The sequence below is a fragment of the Strigops habroptila genome, chromosome 4, assembly GCF_004027225.2.
Source record: "Strigops habroptila isolate Jane chromosome 4, bStrHab1.2.pri, whole genome shotgun sequence".
Taxonomy (NCBI): domain Eukaryota; kingdom Metazoa; phylum Chordata; class Aves; order Psittaciformes; family Psittacidae; genus Strigops; species Strigops habroptila.
Window position 1 is genome coordinate 36,448,184 of NC_046358.1, and position 19,648 is coordinate 36,467,831.

General features: G+C 52.9%; 1 protein-coding gene across 13 annotated transcripts; it reads left to right on the forward strand.

Moving 5' to 3' along the window:
- Positions 1-370: 370 nt before the first annotated feature.
- Positions 371-15,418, forward strand: ABCD4 (ATP binding cassette subfamily D member 4). Of its 13 annotated transcripts, XR_003991072.1 has the most exons (20): positions 481-560; positions 663-787; positions 909-1,036; positions 1,260-1,399; positions 4,319-4,435; positions 4,726-4,851; positions 5,696-5,746; positions 7,928-8,022; positions 8,997-9,118; positions 9,969-10,060; positions 10,239-10,328; positions 10,585-10,805; positions 11,111-11,202; positions 11,395-11,431; positions 12,572-12,621; positions 12,903-12,955; positions 13,317-13,393; positions 13,676-13,844; positions 14,460-14,575; positions 14,725-15,418. XR_003991072.1 is itself a non-coding variant. In XM_030483841.1 (19 exons), exons 5-19 carry the CDS (start codon positions 4,371-4,373, stop codon positions 14,818-14,820), a joined length of 1,383 nt encoding a protein of 460 aa, XP_030339701.1. In that variant the 5' UTR covers positions 371-445; positions 663-787; positions 909-1,036; positions 1,260-1,485; positions 4,319-4,370; the 3' UTR covers positions 14,821-15,418. The 13 variants fall into 13 exon arrangements, 10 of the variants coding, with proteins under 10 accessions (XP_030339701.1, XP_030339697.1, XP_030339698.1 ...); XM_030483841.1 differs by lacking the exons at positions 481-560; positions 13,676-13,844 and adding an exon at positions 371-445 and having other exon boundaries at positions 1,260-1,485; XR_003991073.1 differs by lacking the exon at positions 481-560 and adding an exon at positions 372-445 and having other exon boundaries at positions 10,597-10,805; positions 13,676-14,575.
- The last annotated feature ends 4,230 nt before the right edge of the window (positions 15,419-19,648 follow it).

Sequence of the window (19,648 nt, forward strand, 5' to 3'; positions counted from 1 at the left end):
CAGAGGGAGCAGGTCGTCCTTGCCCAGCTCCTTCCCCGAGGAGGAGAGGCGGCAGTGCGCTGTTACTACGGCCCCGCTGCCTGTGGCAGCCAGGACGCGGATCGGCCCTGGAGCCAAGCCACGGCCTCCGGGCCCCTGCCCCCGCGGCGCTGCGGGGGGACACTGCAGCTCAGCCAGCTTAGGCAGGCGGTGAGGAGGCGATGAGGGGCACGCGCACGCCCCGCAGCCCTGGGCTGCCCGCCGGGACCCGCACGGGGCGGCCGCCCTCCACCCCGCGCCGCCAGGGGGCGCTGTGTCCCGCGGGCAGCGCGGCGCCTCCGCAGGGAGCGCTGCCGCTCCGCCGCTGGCGGGAGAGGCGTTGCGGGCGGGCGGGGTCTCTATGGTGCCGCCCCACCCGGAAGCGCTGGGCGGCGGGCGGCGCGGGGCTCATGCAGGGCGAGGAGAGGTGGTGAATATTCGTGTCGCAGCGACCGCGGGGCGGGGACTCGCCCGGGCGGGTTCGGCCGTGCGAGGATGGCGGGAGGCAGCGGCTGGGCGAGGGGCGCCGGGGCTGGCGGCCGGTGAGGCCGGGCCGGGCTGGGCTGGGCTGGGGGTGCCTCCGCGGTGGGGTTCCGGAGGGGCCGGTGGGCACCCCCGAGAGCTCACTGCTTCCTCCGTTGCAGGTCTGGCCCCCGGCTGGACGGGCTGTTCGTGCGGCGGTTCCTGCGGCTGCAGGCTGTGCTCTTCCCCGGGTGGCCCTCCCCCAGCGCCCTGATGTTCTTGACGCTGCTCTGTGTCGCCTTGCTGGGTGAGCCGCTGGGGGTGGGCTGCATCTCGCGTCTGCTCCCCATTCCCTGTGCCCCCCTACCCCCGTTTACCTTGTCACCGCTCTCCTTCATTTCCTCCCCATGCTTGCCTCTTTCCTCCAGAGCAGCTGGTTGTTTACCAGGTTGGCGTCATCCCCAGCCAGTACTATGAGGTTTTAGGGAACAAGGACTTCTCCGGGTTCAAAACGCTGACAGCCGTTGCCCTGACTCTGATCGTAGTAAACTCCACGGTAAGACAGAGCAGAGCCTTCCGTGTTTTGGGAGGGGAAGGGAAAGGTGCTCGTGGCTCCCAGTTTGATCCTGGTGATTAAGGATCTAGATCTGCCCTTGCCCCAGTAGGTAGCTGTCTGTGGGACAGATCACTAGTACAAGTTGTTGGGTTTTATTTAATTTTGGGAAATGCTTGTTCTTCTCACTCGTCTTTTCCCATCTGTCTCCTTGCCCTCATTCCAGCTAAAAAGCTTCGACCAGTTTATCTGCAACATGATGTATGTGAGCTGGAGGAAATCCCTCACTGAATACCTCCACAGCTGCTACTTCCGAGGCCAGGTCTACTACAGCCTGCACACGCTGCGCGAGGACATCGATAACCCGTAGGCTGCCTGCAGCTTCTTTCAGCCTCTTGCTTGGCTTCTCCTGGGCTGCTTCGCACCTTTTCCTGACTTCCCTGTGTCTCTGGGTAGGGGCTTGAGCCCTACAAGCTTTTGCCATATGGGCACAAATACAGTCTTCTGCCCTGGGTGGGAGGTGGTACCTGTTGCGGTGAACTCCCATGACTGCTGGTCATGATGGGTTTAAGGGTAGGATGCTTCTGTTGCAAGGAAAATGGAGGCCCAGCAGAACAGGGATCTAGTGCTGCTGTAAAACGTGCTGTCTGGAAAGTCAACCCTTGACACTCAGTGTGACGTTGCAAAGGGCCTGGCTGGAGTTGGAGAGTGCTGCCTCTCCCTGCCTTCACGCAGTCGGCGCGTTAGGACAGCCCCTGTTTTTCTGTTTGAACTTCAACCACCAGAGTTTACAGCTGAACACAGTTCTGCCTCGTTGGGTTTTTCGTGGTTTCGATGTAACCCATGGGAGCCATGTCCAGGACAGGCTTTGTTTTGCACTGTATGAGGGCTGCATTTCCCCTTTCCTGTTCCTAGGAAGGAAATGTCAAGGGTGACTTGAAATATGAGAGAAGGAGGAGCATTCAGTTCCTCCTTGCTTATCCCAGCCCACCCTGACACCCCCTTCCAGTTTGCTTTGTGCACTGTCCTGCTTACTGCAGAGCTGCTCATCTACCAGGGCTGTGCAGCAAAGGTCGAATGCCTCCCTTCCTCACGACTGCTTGCTTACCCTGGCCTTCCAGCCTGTCCTTGCATGCAGGATGCTGATGTCGTGGTTATGCTCTCTGAAGAGTTAAAGATTCTACATTAGATGGCATGTGAGAAGTGCAGACCCCTCCAGAGTTTAGTTATTAAATACTTGCTGAAAAACTAGAAACCAGGAAATAACCTTTTCCCAACTGTGTGGCTTTATGCAGTTGTTATGAGACCCTAAGGTCTCCTCTCCTGGAGGAGACACCTCTGGTTTAGTTGCTGCACTGGCACCATCTCCCATGTTGATGGCACCAGAGGAGACCAAGTCCAGGGTCCCTGTGAGAAATGGCTGATCTTGCAGGGACTGTTGCTAATAGTGGTGACCTCGAGGAACTGAAGCAGCCTCTGTGCTTCTGCTGCCCAGTGCTAGGAGACAACCCAAGTAAGAGCAACCAACTGTGCACAGGAGGAGCAGCAGGCAGGGAGGGAGCTTGGCTTGGGTCAGACAACCACACTGCCAGATGTGAAATCACAGCTTTATGATGATGATGCACTTTCTAGCTGCTGTTGGGGTTACTCCCACCCTCGTTAAAAGTTAGTTTCTGATAGTGTTTTGCAGTGGTGTGGAGTTGCAAGGAGCGGTTAGAAAGCCATGCCTGTTACCAAGGAATGTAGTGCTTCCCAGGCAGTGTAGCACATTGGCCATGGCCTGTCTTTCCCTTTGAGGGGGGCAGGAAGGGGAGGACAGAGGCCCCTCACCACATGAGACTATCCTGCTCAGGTTTATTTTTAACCAGGGAATGTGTTCACATTGTGCAGTGAAATGCATGAGATAACTGGGTCAGTCTGACCCAGAACCAGCTGTCCTGGTCTTAGCAGACCAAATATGTGGGATTGCTGTGGAGTATTTTTCATTACTACCTTGCTTCTGCTCAAACATCCAATTTTATTGTTTAGTTTTCTATTTTGCTACAGCAGTTCTTTTTATCTTGCAATTCCTTGATGAGATTGTTTTCCCTGGACAGGGTACTTAGTGAACTAGAGCAACAGTGACCTCCTGTTACACGGTGCAAAATAAACTGAGTGTTAGATGCATGGTGTCATCACTCTAGAAGGATTGAAGTGTGGGTTCCAAGTGGCATACAAACACTTGTGGCTCCTAGCAGGGCACTTGAGTTGATGTTTATGTGTTATTACATGTTGCTTAACAGGCCATATGAAACAATATCATGCTATGAGTCCATAGCACAACTTAAATTATAACTTTATGGGAACAATTACAATCTGAGGAAAAGGAAAAATGGTGACTCTGAGGTCAGTCAGGGTGAGAGCTGCCCCAGAATTAAGTCCATTGCTGTTCCAGGACTGCAAAAGAGTTGAGCGATTAATGTCCTTGTAGTTGCGTCTGCACTGATGGCTAAGCAGGAGTCCAGCTTTGCTCTTCATGCTGGGCTCTAGCATTCACAGTCATGGCCTTTCCACCTGTGCTTAGCACATGAGACTAAAGCCCTCATCCACGTGCTCTGGACAGATGGGATGCCGAGGGAATAAATGCTGAAGTTACCCCAAGCACAGCTCCGGTTCAGCAGTGGGACTTGAGAGTCTGTTACCCATGTGCAGAGGCTGAGGCTTGGTGTGCTGCTGTCTGCTCTTGCGGGATGGCGGTGGGTGGAAGCTTCCTTGCAGCAAAGGGACCAGAGGGCACTCCATGTAGAGTAAAGGGATCAGCTACTGTGGAAGGCGGCTTTGATGGAAGCGTTTGCAGATACCCAACAACTGGTGAAGGCCTTGTCCATGCCCTAGCCAGTCCTGGTAGCTTGAGTGCCTGAGATGCAGCACCAGTCCTGCAGGAGTTTTTGATAGTAGGTTCAGGAGAGGAGTAGAGGACAAGGATGCAGAGATCTTTAGCACAGAGTTGGACAGTGTTGAAAGTGGAACACGGAGTTAATACAAGCAAAAGGGTGAAAGTTAACAGCAGGAGCTGTTCTTCCTGGGTGGCAGGAAGGTCCTTGTGTCAGTCCTGCTGGGCCATGGAAATTGTCTTCTGTTGGGGAAGAGGAGTCACAGCTGCAGGTCTCTCCCAGGAGGGTTGTTCACCTGCACCCTGTCCTAAGTTCAGGCAATGAAACAGCCTGGCTTGTGTCTTGTTAGGGAGTTAGCACTGGTTCTTGCTCCTGGACCTTAACAGTGTCAGTGGCTCTTTGTGTTGATCAGGGACCAGCGCATCAGCCAGGATGTGGAGAGGTTCTGCAGGCAGCTCAGCTCCATGGCCAGCAAGCTCATCATCTCGCCCTTCACACTGGCCTACTACACGTACCAGTGCTTCCACAGGTAAGGACCCATCCTTGCCTTGCTTTCACACCTCTTTCATATGCTCTTTTTTGAAGCCTGGCATGCATATTACAACTCCCCAGACAGATACTTGTACATGTGGGTGAATTATCTCTGCACTCCAAAGGGAATTCTGCCTCAGGGATGCTGGGGTGTGCAATGCTGGCCCCCAAACCTCTGTGAAAGCCAAGAGGTGTGACATGTGAGGGCTCTGACTGCTTGCGCCTGAGGGTGCTGGGGTGTCCTTTTGCTTGGATTATTAGCTGACCTCTCTTTCTCCGCCTCTGTAGCACAGGCTGGCTAGGCCCAGTGAGCATCTTTGGATATTTCATCATTGGGACAATCGTCAACAAGATACTGATGAGCCCAATTGTAGCTAAACTTGTTCAGCAGGAAAAACTGGAAGGGGATTTCAGGTGAGTCCCAGCAGAGCAGCATTTTCACTGCCTCTTGGCAGCTCCTGTGAAAGCTGCATTTTTGTCCCCAGTCAGTGCTATGCAAGCAGCTGCTTCTCTTGTCCGTGGCTTTCCACACACTCAGAGAAACCTACCTGCACAGTGCTGCCCCAAAGTCTGTGTGCTGAGCTCTCATCCCCGCTTTTCACTGCCCTGTATCATGGCAGGCAGTGCCCTTGGTTCAGTTTCCAGGCTGGTTGCCTGGTCATTGCTGTCGCCTCTGCTAGGGCATTAGATGTGTTGGAAAAAAAACTGAACATGGCGCTTCCTTGGGTGCAGATGAGCTGCATCTGCTGACAGAAATCAGGTTTCTGCTTCACCACCACCTTCTTGACGTGCCCAAAACAGCACAGTTTTTCCATATGCTGCATAACTCATCTCCTTCCCTTCCCCTGCGGGGTTGTCTCTGTGTGTGGTAGGGGCTTTACAGATTTCCCTGGGGCTCAGGGCATCCAGGGACAGCAGCAGAAGCTGGTATGGCACAGGGAGCCCAGACTAGAGCAGTTGGTTGTGATGATTCTGTATGATGGAGGTGCTGGGCTAGCAAACGGGAGGTCCAGGCACTGAGAAGATGTGCACAGAGAGTGGATAACAAACAAATGTACCAGTGAGCTGGCCCAGAATGATGTTACCTTGTGCTAAATCCTCTGGTGCTTTTTGAGCGTATTGAGTGTGTCTGTCAAGAGATGCCTCAGATCACTGCTCTGACAGATGCAGGACGAGTTTCCTCTAGCAAGGATATTGGCTGTGTAATTCACTGGGCATTTGTGCACAATTGTGATGATCTTTTGTTTGGGTTGTCCAGGTTCAAGCATATGCAGATTCGTGTCAATGCAGAACCAGCTGCTTTCTACAGGTCAGTAGCATTCATTTCTTTACGTCCTCGTAAGGATCCTCCCAGCTTGGGGCATCCTTCTTGTATTCATGTATCCCAGAGGAGTCCAAGTCCTGTTGCTGCAGCCAGAGCTTTCTGTCCCCTCCATCCTGCTGCAGAGTCATACAGTCCTGACAGTCTGTTTTCCTTTGTATTCTGCTCATCATCTGCAGAAATACTCCACGGCAGCTGGAGACAATTGTTTTTTCTCTGCCTCGCTTTTAACATCCACAGAAGCCTGGTACAGATTTGGTGCTGGCTTAGAGACAGACCACTGCTGATATTTTGTCAGGTCCTTACCTCGAAGATTGCTTGAGGTCTCATTGCACCTTGTCAGGATGTTCCCCTGGGGACTTGTTACAGGTTGCTTCTGGCCTCATCCTGCTGCTGCTGACCTGTGTGTCTCTGTGGGTATGCTAGCTGTTGCCTAGCATCCTTACCTCTGCTGCTCCTCTAGGTCAGTCTATGCCCTGGCCCTTCCAACACTGTACTGCTACTCTCTAATTTGCTTCTTACCATCTGCCCCAGAGCTGAGCACACAGTCAGGAGCATGGCAGCACCTCCCCTCTTAGTGATGCCCTGGAGTCTGTTGAGCTGCTGCTTGGAGCCTTTAAGGTGTTTCACAAAAATAGCTAGAACCCCGGAAAAGGGCCACAATTTTAGCGTAGCTTGTGTTGTGGTGCCTGGTCAGCGGCAGGAGGCTGTTGTGCCTCTTGTCACGTGTGTGCCTTTGCCCTGCACATTGCGAAATCATGCTTCTTCCAGGAAGTGAAGTGAACAGCAGCTGTCCAGTCTCTGGTCTTCCCTGCCTGTGATCACTATTTGGCTCCTTCATGCTGTAATGACTGAGCATTTTGTGTGTTGTGGTGCTGTCCCCAAAGTGGTTTGGTTCAACATCACCGATTTCATAAAGATTTATCTTGACAGGCATGAAACTGATTTAAATAACTGAAATCAATCTTGGTTTGCATTGGCAAGTTTGAGTTATTTCTTTGTGGACTGGTTGATTCTTATTGGTTGATGATATTTTTTTCTTAATGGAGCAGGTACTCTAATTACATGCCCTTATTTAAGCTGCAATACTTTTCCTCACAATTTTGAAGTTTTTTATTCCATTACAAAGTAGAAAATGGAAAGTGAATTATTATAGCAGAAAATGGAGTGTCTTGCTTCAGTATAGTTCATGAGTAGAAAAGCTTCATTTGATGGGAAACTCAAATTTAATTGAATTGCAAAAAAACCAGTCATTTTCATGGTTGAATCTTAATGAAAATAAAGGAATTCACAATAAAAGGTTGTATTCCTAGAATCTTGCAAGAGGAGGAGCATGTGGTGCGTGACTGATTTTGATTGCCGGACTTCTTTAGCTTGTAGCAGATGTTAGGTCTTGTCCTCTTGCACCTCCCTGACCATTGTTTTGGTAAAGGAAGAAACAAAACCAAGCACTGTCACCTTTTTACTTCTTTGGTTTCTAAGACTTTGGCAAACTTGTCGTAAAAGTGAACTGAATGGGAGGAAAAGCCAAATCAATACAGCAACGTCTCCTCATCTGCAAAAGAAGTCATAGCTCTGGTCCCTGGTGCCTTCCTTGCCTTTAACTCGTGTCCAAGGGTTTGTCCTTTCCGAATACTCAGCAGCAAAGATTGCAGCTTAGTAGTTACCTGAGACAGGTTATAGGCAGTATTGCCACACTGGGTGTATTTTTGAGAATGAGTATTTATTTTTCTAAGAACTGAGAATCTTTAGAACTGAGACTCTTCAAAATTCTTGATTTGTGGTTTGTTTGTGCAGCTCCTGGCCCTGTCTTCTGGGACTCCAGTGACTTCCCTGTTGTGTGCACTGTGGTGGGGTGTGTGCTGGGCACAAGCGTGTTGGGTAGCAGGGGCAATAGCTGCCGTGGCAGGTGGGGGTCTGGAGCTAGCACGGGGCGCTCTCTGCATTTTGCCACCTGAGGGCAGCCCAGCCCTTGCAAAGGAGCAGAAGGCGCTGCCACGCTTGCTGAAGGTGCAGTTTTAGAGCCCAGATGAGCCTCCTTGCTACTGGCTCAGCCTGGCCGTGGGAGCAGTACCAGACCCTTTCCAAGCCTCAGTCCTAAAGGCAGTGCTTTGACCTCATTGTGGTGCTCCCAGGATGTCTGTGGCATGTTGCAATCTTATTTTACAGGGCCGGGCGAGTGGAGCATATGCGCACGGACCGGAGGCTGCAGAGCCTGCTGCAGACACAGAGGGAGCTGATAGGCAAGGAGCTCTGGCTATACAGTGAGTGGGGAGTTTCGGAAGTGAAGTGGGTCTTGTGGTAGCTCCACTGTGGTAGCCCACAGGCTTGGGAACCTACTGCTGGAGCAGCAGTGCTGGCTTTCACTCTCCCGCGTCTTGCTGATGCATTAAAGCAGTGAGGGTGAACAGAGTGCCTCCTGCACCCTGCATGAGAATCCTGTTGTGAAAAAGCTTTTTAGGGAGCACAGCTGTGGAGGACCCAGCTAAGTCAGAGAATGCAAGCCCCAAAAGTGGAATCTGTGCTCTCTGAGGCGCAGGTGTTCAATGGCCAAGGAAGAGAGGGAAAGGCTTGAGCCTCAGGGAAGGAGAAGACTCTGTACATGTGGTTGGGAGCCGTGGAAAATTCTTTCCTATAGAGCCAGTTGCTTGAGCACCACTGTTGCCTGAAAATCTCCTTTCTCCCATTGTCACTGGGTCCAGGTTTGGGTGTTAAATGACTGTTGTAAAGATGGCTCTTCCTTGTCTCACCAGCATAGTGAGCTTCTGAGCAGTGTAAGGGAGGGAGGGCCCTGAACACAGGTGTCTCTACCCTCTAAAAGCTTGGGCTCTTAAGTTTTTCTGCCTGTCCGGTGCTGCAAGACCTTGAGGGTGACCAACCATTTTGCCCCAGAGCTTCCTTTCTGCCCTCCCTCCTGTTATGAGTCAGTCAGGCCCCTGAAGAGTAGAAGCAAGCAGGCAAAGTGGCTTTTGCCCTGTGGTGGTTCCTGAGCTGTGAGTCTGGATGATGTTTCTCTGCTGAGGGGCCTGCCCCAAAGTGCTCCTTGTTGGGCAAATGGATTTTCATCCTGGTGCTTGTGCTGTCCTGTGAAGTGGGTGGTTCTGCTCTGGTGCATCATGAAGGGCTGAGGCAAGATCTCGAGTCTTCCTCTGACCGGGCTCATGGGCTGCACTTAAGCCTGGCTGGGACAGAGGTTCCCACCCTAACTCACTCTTTTTTCTCAATGTGCTCTGCCCAGTTGGAATCAACACCTTTGACTACCTGGGCAGCATCCTGAGCTACGTGGCCATTGCCATTCCCATCTTTTCTGGGGTCTGCGGTGACCTGAGTCCATCAGAGCTCAGCGCCCTCGTCAGTAAGGTGAGCTAAGGGTGATCTTCCAGACCCCATTGTAGAGGGTGAGTCGGCACTGAAGATAGAAGTTTTGTGTGGGGCTAGTGGCATTGGGGCTGGATAATCTGCAGCAGCTGACCTTCATGTTAGACCATTCCTGCCCATGGTGGATTGGAAATGGGAGCTTGGAGTCAGCTGGTGTATGGTCAACCTGGGAGTGAGAGCTGTCAAGGACACATCTACATCAGTGTTTTCTAGCTGTTAGACACAGACCTCTGTGTCAAAAAAAAAAAAGGGAGGTCAGAAAGCCTCTGTCTTTAGTGATGTGGGTGGGAATTGGGTCCATGCAGTACTGTGGGTCTGGGTTATGCCCTGGGCTGCTGCCCGTGGTGAGGCTGGCCACCTGCAAGGCTGAGCTGGCTCATGTTCACCTTCCTGACCTAACTCATTCCCAGATTCTCAAAACTGGCTTGTGATAGAGAATGCAGAGCTAAAAATAGCTAAGTGGGCACAGCAGGCTGAGACATCCTGCTCTGAGCCATATATGGTGCTGGGGCAGGGCTGATGGCATGGATCTGCGTGACTTAGGGTGAGCATGATGGGCCCTGGGCTGGCCAGCAGGCACTCTGCAGACACCATCCCTGGGTGGCAGGAGATGTATCCGCCTGGTAAAAACTGCTCTACTGAGCAGGGAAGCCCTGCTCCATCCAATAACTTCTTCGCTCCCACCACCCTGGGTGACTTCTCCCCTCCTCCTGCTGAGACTGCTGACATGGCCACTTGTCTGGACTCCTTGGCTGCCTCCTCGCAGCATGGAGGAAGGAGCAATACTCCAGCTCAGTGCTGACCGTTGCTCTGGCATGTGATTTCTCCCTAGAATGCCTTTGTTTCCATCTACCTCATTGGCTGCTTCAGCCAGCTCATAGACCTCTCCCGTTCCGTGACCGATGTAGCTGGCTACACGCACAGGTGAGCTTCTCTGCGGGCAGGTCTCTGCAGGAAAGGGAGGTGTGGGACAAGGCTCTGCCCACGTCTGTGCTAAATAAATAAGAAAGAGTTGCCTGCGAGCAAGCACAGACAAGTTTGGATATTGTGAGGAGGCTGCTGGAGTTGTCCCCGGCATTCATGCAACCTCTTGTTTGTCTAGGATTGGTGAACTGCAGGAGACCTTGCTGAGCCTTGGCAGAAAAAAAAGTGGTAACCGCTCAGAAGCCAAAGCCAGCTGGGATTTGGACGAGTGAGTCTCCCCTCAGCAACTGGCTGGTTTGCAGCTTATGTGCCAGAATGTGTGACTGTCATGGGATGGAGGTACCCGTTGGTGTCACATCCTGTTGCACGCATTTGGTTGGAGAAGGCAGCACTCGCTGTGATTTATCATTCCTGGGGCACACAGGGCAGGGCTGCTGTCAAAAAGGCACAGGAGGCTTAAGGTGCCTGATGTTTGCCAGTCTCAGCGTGATCACTTACCCCCAGATCTCTCCTCCTTTGTCTTGGTGGTGGCCCAGGAGCCATTCTAGGGAGGACCCACTGCCAAGGGACACAGCCTTCCTTCTGGAGCGAGTGACGCTCTCGGTGCCATCCTCTGGCAAGCTGCTCATCAAGGACTTGAGCCTCAGGATCTCACAAGGAAACAGTGTGATGATTGTGGGGAACACTGGCACAGGGAAGACATCTCTCCTGAGGGTCCTTGGGGGACTCTGGGAGAGCACGCAGGGTAAGGACTGCTGCTTGCCACAGCCGCCTCTTTCTCAACCAGGGCTTCCCTGAGTTTGGAAGGTAGCAGTGTGGGGTTGTGAGGCCAGTGCCACCTTGCGATGGTGAATGTGTCACTGATGCATTGGAGCCACCCATCTCTATCGCATACTTTGCTCTGGCTCTTACTGCTTTGCCCTATGCAAATACGCCTTTTTTGCAAATATTTGCAAATATGCCCTTTTTGAGATTTGTTTGCTACTATGGGGGGGGGTGGGTAGTTGCTGGCTGGCACTGCAGGCTTGGCATGAGTGTGTCTCTGTGCAGGGAGTATCAAGATGCTGACCTGCTTTGGCCCTCAGGGAGTGGTGTTCCTGCCGCAGCAGCCCTTCTTCACTGATGGAAGTCTGCGTGAGCAGGTGAGCCCAGGGGCTGCCTCTGTCACCAGCTCTGCTCCCAGCTCTGGTCATGCCCCAGCAGAAAGGCCTGCAAGAGGGAGGATGCCTGTGGCTGCTCCTTCTCTCGTGCCAGAGTTCATACCACTGCCATTGCATCTCTGATGGACTGTGCCCAGCTCCCTCTGACACGGCTGCTTTTGCTCTGTTGAACAGGTGATCTATCCCCTGAAGGAGATCTATCCAGTTTCAGGTATGTGGAAATTCATTAGAGCCAACCCTGTGGTGTGACCTCACTGTCCTGTGCTCAGTGCAGCTTTCCCCCTACTGTGTCCCATCAGGAGTGATCATCCATTTTGCTTTTGTTGCGCTCTGCTTTTCCTTGGGAGATTTACCTTAGTGAAGGTTCAGGTCAGGTCTGTGTTCCCTCCCAAAAGGGATGGAACATGCCCTCTTGATAAGTACGTACTCTCTTGATGCAGCAGGGACAAGCTGGCCATGCTCTGCATGTTGTGCTGGACATGTAATACATGTTGAGGCACCTTGCTGATGGGGTATATCTGATCTGTCTAGTACAACCTGCCTCTGACAAGCCATGTTGCCTTCATCTCATTTTTCATCCACCTCCATCTTTCACTGTTCCTCTTTTTCAAATGATGTCCCAGGGCCTTGCATGGCGTGGAGGTCAGACTACATGGATTCTTTGTTTCCCCTGCTCTCTTCCCAAGCCAGACCATATGTGGTCTGCTGCAGCTTGCAGATGTCCAGGTTTAAGTTTCTGAGTGAAGCATGCTGGTTTCAAACACTTGGGAGTCACAGTCTTGCAGAGAGTAACTGCAGCCATCAGCTACTGTTGTGGCTCTTCACATGGCAGATGCACAGCCCTTCTGCTCAGCTTCCATAGCTGCTGACTGTTCCAGCTCAAGTGTATTCTCTGCTCCACAGAGGTTTTTTCCATCCCACATGGGTTCCTTTTTTGCTGGCTGTTACCTGAGCCCTGCTCCCACGACTCCACCACCTGCAGTGTACAGTGGGCAGTCAGCCATAAGAGAGCAGCTTGTGGGCAGGGCCATGGCAATTGAAGCCTGGATCCTTGTGTGCTGGCTGCGTCCATCTGTGGCCACGGACTGAGCCAAGTCCCAGGTGTATCTGTGGAGCCCAGCTACCTCCTGGCATGCTGCTGAGAGCCAGGGTTAACATTTTTGAGGAAGGTCAGTCTTTGGGAGCATTCTGTGCCACAGCTCAGGACCTGACATAGTTAAATGTTCTAGTCAGCTACACTGGACTTCAGGAGATCTTTCAGTCCTGCCCTCTTACTCCACCAACCCCTCCTTGCAGCTGCGACCCCAGCACACATTGCATCTGCTTAATGCTTTGCTGCTCTCTCCCCTAGGATCTGCAGATGATGAGAGAATTGTGCGATTCCTGGAGCTGGCTGGGCTGGTGAGTCCCTGGGAGTGCTGCTGCCTTCTTTCCTGGTACTGCCAGTGAGGGAAGAAGGGGTTGAGGTTTTGTGGCAGCACAGCATGACTGTGCTGGACATACGGACACATTGTCTCTAGCTGAGATAGCACTGTTCACGGGACAGGCGGAGGAGGAGGGATATGGAGCAACTTCAGCTCAAGCAGGAAAAGCGAGAATAGCGGGAAGGGGGTGGTTATGCTCAGGGCCATGGGCTGACAGGGTTGGGGTCTGTGTTCACAAGACTGCTGTGCTCTCTGCAGACTGACTTGCTGGCGAGGGCTGGAGGACTGGATGAGCAGGTGGACTGGAACTGGTAAGGGACCTTGCCGTCCACGTGAATTTGGGAGATCCTTCTGGGTGAGGAACACTTCTAAGCAGATGCACATTGCTGCTGGACTTTGGAGCATCTGTGTCCAGATGTGTCCTGTGGGAGGTGGGTAGTATACAGGGGCAAAGCATTTGTGCCCCCAGCATCAATGCCAACAATCACAAGCCATGCTGCTCTGCCGGCAGCCAACTGTGCACAGGGATGCAGACCCAGTCCCAGAGCGGAGGGGGCACAGGACAGCACAGGGACAGTTGCTTGCTGGGGTCTCCAATATCAACAGCCATAAGCTCTTCAGTAAACAAGCTGGTTTTGTTGAGGGAGATTTCAAATCTCAACCCTGCTGCAGGTATGACATCCTCTCCCCAGGGGAGATGCAGAGGCTCTCGTTTGCACGGCTCTTCTACCTCCAGCCAAAATATGCGGGTGAGTGAGTGACCGCCAAAGAAAGGGGGTGGGTGAGTGTCTGTGTGCAAAGGCAGGACCTTTGGTGAAAAGAGAAGCTGGTACACAGACATCTCATGAAATCCTTTCTTTGCTAGGAACATGCTTCATCTTGACCATTATTTTAGCAGCATAGCACACAGAGGATTCAGGGTGAAAACATTTCATGGTCTGTGTGGAGGGTGGAAAATCAAGAGGCTGTATATCAGACATTCTCTTAGGGAAGTAGTGATTCATGTTCAGGTTTCTGTGTTTTCACTTCAGGTCCAGTGGCACCTGAAGAAGCCCCCTCTCGGCACACTCACCAGTTGCACATAAAGAAGTGTGCATGCTAGGAGCGTGGTGCCAGCTGCCATATCTGAAGCTTGTGAACCTCTGTAGGGTTGTGGAAGCAATGTGGAAAATTCAGCTGTAATGAGTTATGAGGGCCAGGGTAGGTGTGGGTGAACAGAACTGGTGTCAGTAGCAAGTAGCCACATGTAAGTAGCTCTCCCCCTGAAGCCTATGGTATGGCTCAGTGCTGTCTGGGCAGAAGGAACCTCTGGATTGCAAACTAAAAGCTGTAGGGATGATGTAAACCAAATTGAATTTATCTGCTCCAAATCTGCAGTATTTATCCTTAACTGACAGGAAGGTGCCTCAGACCATCCTGGATGTTCCAGGTAGGTTTGGGCCAGAGGGGTGCACAGGCTGCTGCTCAGCCCAGCGCTCTGGCACACAGCCTGCCTTGAGAAGGTTGCATCTTGGCTTTCACAGCAGCGGGGACCAGGCAGTGGCTGGTAGCTGCTGAGGGGGAGGAATGGGGTGAGCAGTGCTGTCTGGGTGTTATCGAGGGCTTGTACGGAAGGGCAGCTTTTCCAGCTGACTGATACCAGCTATACCAGAGGAAAATCAGAGTCCTTAGGCTTCTCCTCAGTTGCCTTCTGCAGCTGCCTTAACCGTGAACTCTGGTTAACGTGTGACATGTTCTTGGCAGTTGTTGCTCTTTTGCCTAGGGGGAGATGACTGGTCAGGAAAGCATTTGTGGGGCTTACAACTTTTCTCTCAGTGCTAGATGAAGCCACCAGCGCCCTGACCGAAGAGGTGGAGCATGAACTGTACCGTGTGTGCCTTCAGCTGGGCATGACGCTGATCAGTGTGGGACACAGGGCCAGCCTGGAAAAGGTGAGACAGCACTCCACACCTCCCTGGGGGTCGCAAGACAGGGGAGGTAGAGGCGTCCCTGGCAAGCAGAGGGAAGTGACTGAGGCTGCAGAGCCCCAGTCTCTATGCCCTCAGAGACATCCCTTAGTCGTTGTGTTATTGAGTTGCAGTTCCACAGCTGGATTTTGAAGCTTCATGGGGAGGGAAGATGGGAGCTCACTCGATGCGAGAAGATGAAGCGGCTCCCAGCTGGGGAAGGATGCTGAAAGACATGCCCTTGTCTGGCCAGCCGCAGAACCTGCACATGTGTGAGAGAGAGCTGAAAGCAGACGTGGAGCTGCTGAGCCAGCAGCTGTCAAAAAGGGATTCATCCAGTGCAAGACCACTTCTGGATTTTGCTTATGGACACAGACACAAGTCTGAACTCATGGTGTGGGGTTCTGCCAGGAGCCATCCTTCTCCCAGCCCCCTTCTCTTGCCTCCCTGCCCCTCATGGGGGAAAGGGCTGAGCTACTAAGTTGCCTGACAAGAAGATGCTGCCTCATGGGGCTTGTAGAAGCAATGGCCAGAGGAACCTCCACTTGTTAAGGATGCAGTGGCACAAGGCTGGGATGCAGCCTCCTGTTCTGCCCTCTGTGCCTTGCTAGGTCCTCTGCCTCTCTGATACGCAGCATTGCAGAACAGACATCTGTACCTGTGGCTCAGTTGAGGGTTGTTCTCCCCAGCGGGAGCCAAGGGATGCACTGTGAGGGCAGGACAATGCTGGCAGAGAGAAAGGGCATGTCTCTGCTCTCCATATGACACAGGATTACCAGTCAAAGGAACATTTTTGTATTAAAATCTGGGGCCTGTTTTCCAATGATTTTTATGGAGAAGTGTCAGTATTTGTTAACCAGTCAGCTGCATCTTTTCCTCTGGGGTTTGCTTTGGATGAGATGCTTACATACTGGCAGTGGTCCTGGACTAGACTGCTGCTGAAGAGCAGAGCAGGGGTAGGAGTAATATACTTTTCCAGGGCTGGGCATCCTGCCCTGCAGCTACCTCCGCAGCTACTGCAAGGCACAAGGGATTCCAAGGAGGGCTTTTGGTCCTCTGCTTTTAAGAAAGGAAATGGAGCTCGCCTCCTCTTAACTATTCTGCCTGTGATGAATCATGTTCTCTCCCCTGCCTCCCATAGGTGTGTGGAGGCAGAGGTTTTGAGGGTCTCTGTGTTGCGGAAAGGTCACTCTGAGACTGCAGTGGAGGTGCCATCTGTGAGCACTTGGTGGCCTCCAGCTGCTCAGTGACATTTCTGGATGTGGCCCCAGTTCTGTAGTAGAGGAGTAGGAGGTGACTGCTGGCAAGCCTCTCTATGCTGGAGGGGTCTGGGAGCAGACGGACAAATCCACTGCCCTAAACCCACATGCGATCCAGTGGGTAAGGCTGGTGAGAGAGACCCATTCCCAGGGCAGTGCTAAAGGTATTTGGCATTGGGGTATGAAGGGCCTCAACACTGTGAAGGGTCTGTGGAAGAACAGAGCACCGGTATGAGCTCTCCTGAGCTCTGCTCCCATCCAGAAAACCAGAAGCTAGACCCAACCATACCCAACCAAGCCAACCAACCAACCAAACATGTGGCAGGGAGCCCAAGCGCAGCCCATGTTGTCAGGACAGAGCAAGGTAGAAAACAACTCAACTTCTGCACTAGCTGGAAGAACAGCTTCACTGTTAGTCCCTCTCCAGTAAAGAAGGTTGCCATCTAGCGGAGGTGAGTAGGAAAGATGTGCTTACAGATCTCCACTTCTGGCACCAAGAACATGCTGCAAGTGCCTGGGGTAAAGTGGGCAGAAGGAAGGAAAGGCTGTAGCTCTCCAAGTAATCTGTAGCTGATCCAAGTATCCTGTGACATCAAAACAGGAGAACTTTCAGGATGAGGTTGGTCCCCCTGCACCTACATGACCAGAGGGAAGGAGAGAAGCTGTAGGCAGGCGCAATGTAGGCTCCTCCATGAGCCACCCCTGAATCTGGTAGGCTCCAAACACACAATAAACACTCAGGAAAACCCTGAGGTCAGCAAGGAGACCATTGTAGGAGCGCTGAAGCAGCAAGCAGAGGGACTGTGAGATGCCTCAGCCCAGAGCCACTCCAGCTTGCCCGCAGGAGTTGGCACCTCCCTGCCTCAGCTGGGAGGGCACAGCCCTGTGCCTGCAGGCAGGCACCAGAACAAGCTCTTCTTCCTGCTGACCCATGTATTCCTCAGGAGACCCTTGGCTGCAAGGCTGGAGTGTGAGGGAATGATGCCTACCCTGTGCAGGCAGAACTGAGCGCCATCAGGCTGGCAGCAACGTGTCCAGCTTCCTCAAGCACTCTGCTTCATTTCCTTCACTTGGAGCCAGGAAAGCTCCCCAGGGGCTGGTCTCCCACTAGCCCAACACTTCTCAGCTTCTGCTCTGGCATCTGTTCTTTCAGATCTTTCCCTCTCTTCCTGCAGCTCACCGTCTGCAGGCTGCCAGCTGGGGACTCCGGGGCCTTAACTGCTCCAGGGTGCTCGTAATGGAAACTTCCCCTGCTTGCTCTTTCTTTTTAACTGAGCAGTGAATTATGGCAGCAGTGTGCCCATCCAGCTGAGAGATCTGAGGGTGCCAGGCCTGTGTTGTGGTTTCCACAACTCCTGAGTGCTCACGTGGCCACATGCTGTTCACTCCCGCATTGCCATTCTGGGAAGGCAGCCCTGGCTCTTGCAAACCAGCCCTGATGGTCTGAAGAGCATCATGTATCATGCTGGGCACAGTTGTACAGATGGCTTAGCTCACAGGAAAACCAGAGGCTTCCACACACCCCTCAGGAGATCTGGCCTCCAGCACCCACAGCTGACAGAGAAGATCCAGCTAGCCCTGAGCTTACTGCCTCATACGGTGCATGGTCTGAGGCACTACTGGAACTTCAGTCACACACAGGGAGAACCAAACTCAAAGCTAAGGACTGTTCAGGGAGGAACTCCTTCTTCCAGAGGTCTCCATATAATGTCTTAGGGAGTGTCCCTTGCAACCCTTCCTGCAGCCAAGTCCACCTCCACGCTGTGCTCAGTGCCCTTTCATCCAGCACTGCTAGAGTTTGCTTTGGGCATGCTAAGGGTTACTATCTTGAGTGCACTCACCAGCTTTCACAGATATCCTCAAATGCGCCCCTCCCAGAAGCACTGACTTTGATCTCCTACCTGAGTTGGGGTAGTTACTTAGAGAAAACAAGACAGAGGTTTTAAGAGCAATTTGGCTTCTTCCTCCTCACCCAGAAATATAAAATTACCCTTGCGAGGCTGAGCATCCCACCCAATGATTCAGTTTAGGATATGGAAGTGAAAGGAAAAAGAAAGCCAAGAAGGTATTGCAGAGGAGCATGTGTTTGGGATGCTGCATTACCTGTAAGCAGATGTGCTCTACTAGGCTGATGCCCTAAGAGGGCTTTGCAGAGACTTTGCTCTAGTCAAAGATGAGATCATGATGCAATAAGGCAGCACATCTATTCCCTGCACTGCCTAGGAAGTGCTGGCTCATGAGTGCTGTGTGGCTGGGATCCATTACCTTGTGCGTGAGAGCAGCAAACAGCAAGTGACCAGCTTGGGAATGAACCAGACCCTTGCGTTTGCCAGTACTGCCTGATGCGTAGAGAAGGAACAACATGTCCTCCCTGTCCATGGCAGGAGGCTCACAGCACGCATCCTCGTTCGTCATCTCCTGGAGGAGAGAGCACAGCAGTTCTCTCCTGGGGTCTCACAGGCTTCTTTGTGTTGTCCCTCCTGCTGCTTGCGCACCTCTCTCCTGAATTTCCCTCTGAGCTCCTGTGCCACCCTGCTCCCCCCCAGCATCCTCCCGGCCTCTGCACCTTCACTCCCCCTGCTCACCAGCCTGAACTCTCTTTCGCCTTGCTGAGCTGGCAAATACCCTGCTCAGCCAGAGCAGACCCGCTGAGTGGGAGGCAGCTATTTTTACACTGCTGCTGCTCTGACCAGCACAGAAGTCTTCTAGGAAACATTTCTAGTACTAATTGCTTGCAGATGGGATGAGCAGAGGTGGGGGACCTCTGTGCAGCTGCAGGGAGCTAATAGAAAACCACGGCAGGGGCTCACCTCTTCAGGAACAGTCTTTGTGCTGGCAGCCTGGCCGTCCTGTGTGCCACAAATAACAGCAGCACAAGAGCAACCTCACTGCCTGCTTCTTCAGACACAAGCTGCCAGTGGCACTTGCGGAGGGTGCCAGGCCTGCCAGCAGAGCCGTGTGTGACAGTGCAGGGGCAGTCCAAGGCTGGGATCACTACGTGTCAACCCATGTCTGGGGGAAGGTGGTGGGTTCAGGCATGTAGGCAGTGAGGGGCCCATGGCTCCTGGCTTGGGCTGATGCTGACCCAGGGGGAGCATCTGTGAGCCTGAGGAAGAGCTTTGGGGCAGCAAGCCCTTAGCAGCAGCCTGGCCATCATCACAGGATACCTGCCTCTCACTGAGGAGATGGGTGCCTGGAGCCCTCACTTGGAACACCCAGCCCAGGCAAGACAGGCCCTTGCGGGAACTGGGGCTTCATTGCCCTGGGCTGACTGGACACCGAGCAGCTCTCCCACACAATTTGCTCAGGTGCCCCTTCTCCCCCGCCTCATTCCTCTCCTCCTCTCTTCCAAAGTACCACAGGGAAAAAGGAATTCTTCTTCCCTGGACTCCTTTGCTTCACCCCCACTCACCTCCCTCACACATCACTCTTACTCATCCCCATATCCATCCTCTTGCTCCGCACAGACTCCCCACTGCAGCCCCCCAATCCTCCACCATCCACACAGCCTGGAGCAGCTCACCTGTACAAGTTAGGGTAGTCTCCATGCTAGTCTTGGGCAATGGGTTTATCCCCTTCCCAGAATTAAGGTCCATTCCCTGCTGAGTACAAGGCTGTGCTGTCTCTGGTGAGCCAGGGAAAGTTTTTCTCTTGTGGCCACCTGCTGCAGAAGGGGATATCTCATCCCATCCCACCTCACTGCTGCTGGCTATCAGAGCTGTCCCCTTGGCTAACTGGGCTGGGCTCTCTGCCTCCTCCCAAACACTTCAGACCGGCTGTACCGCAAGGTTGTCTGGGA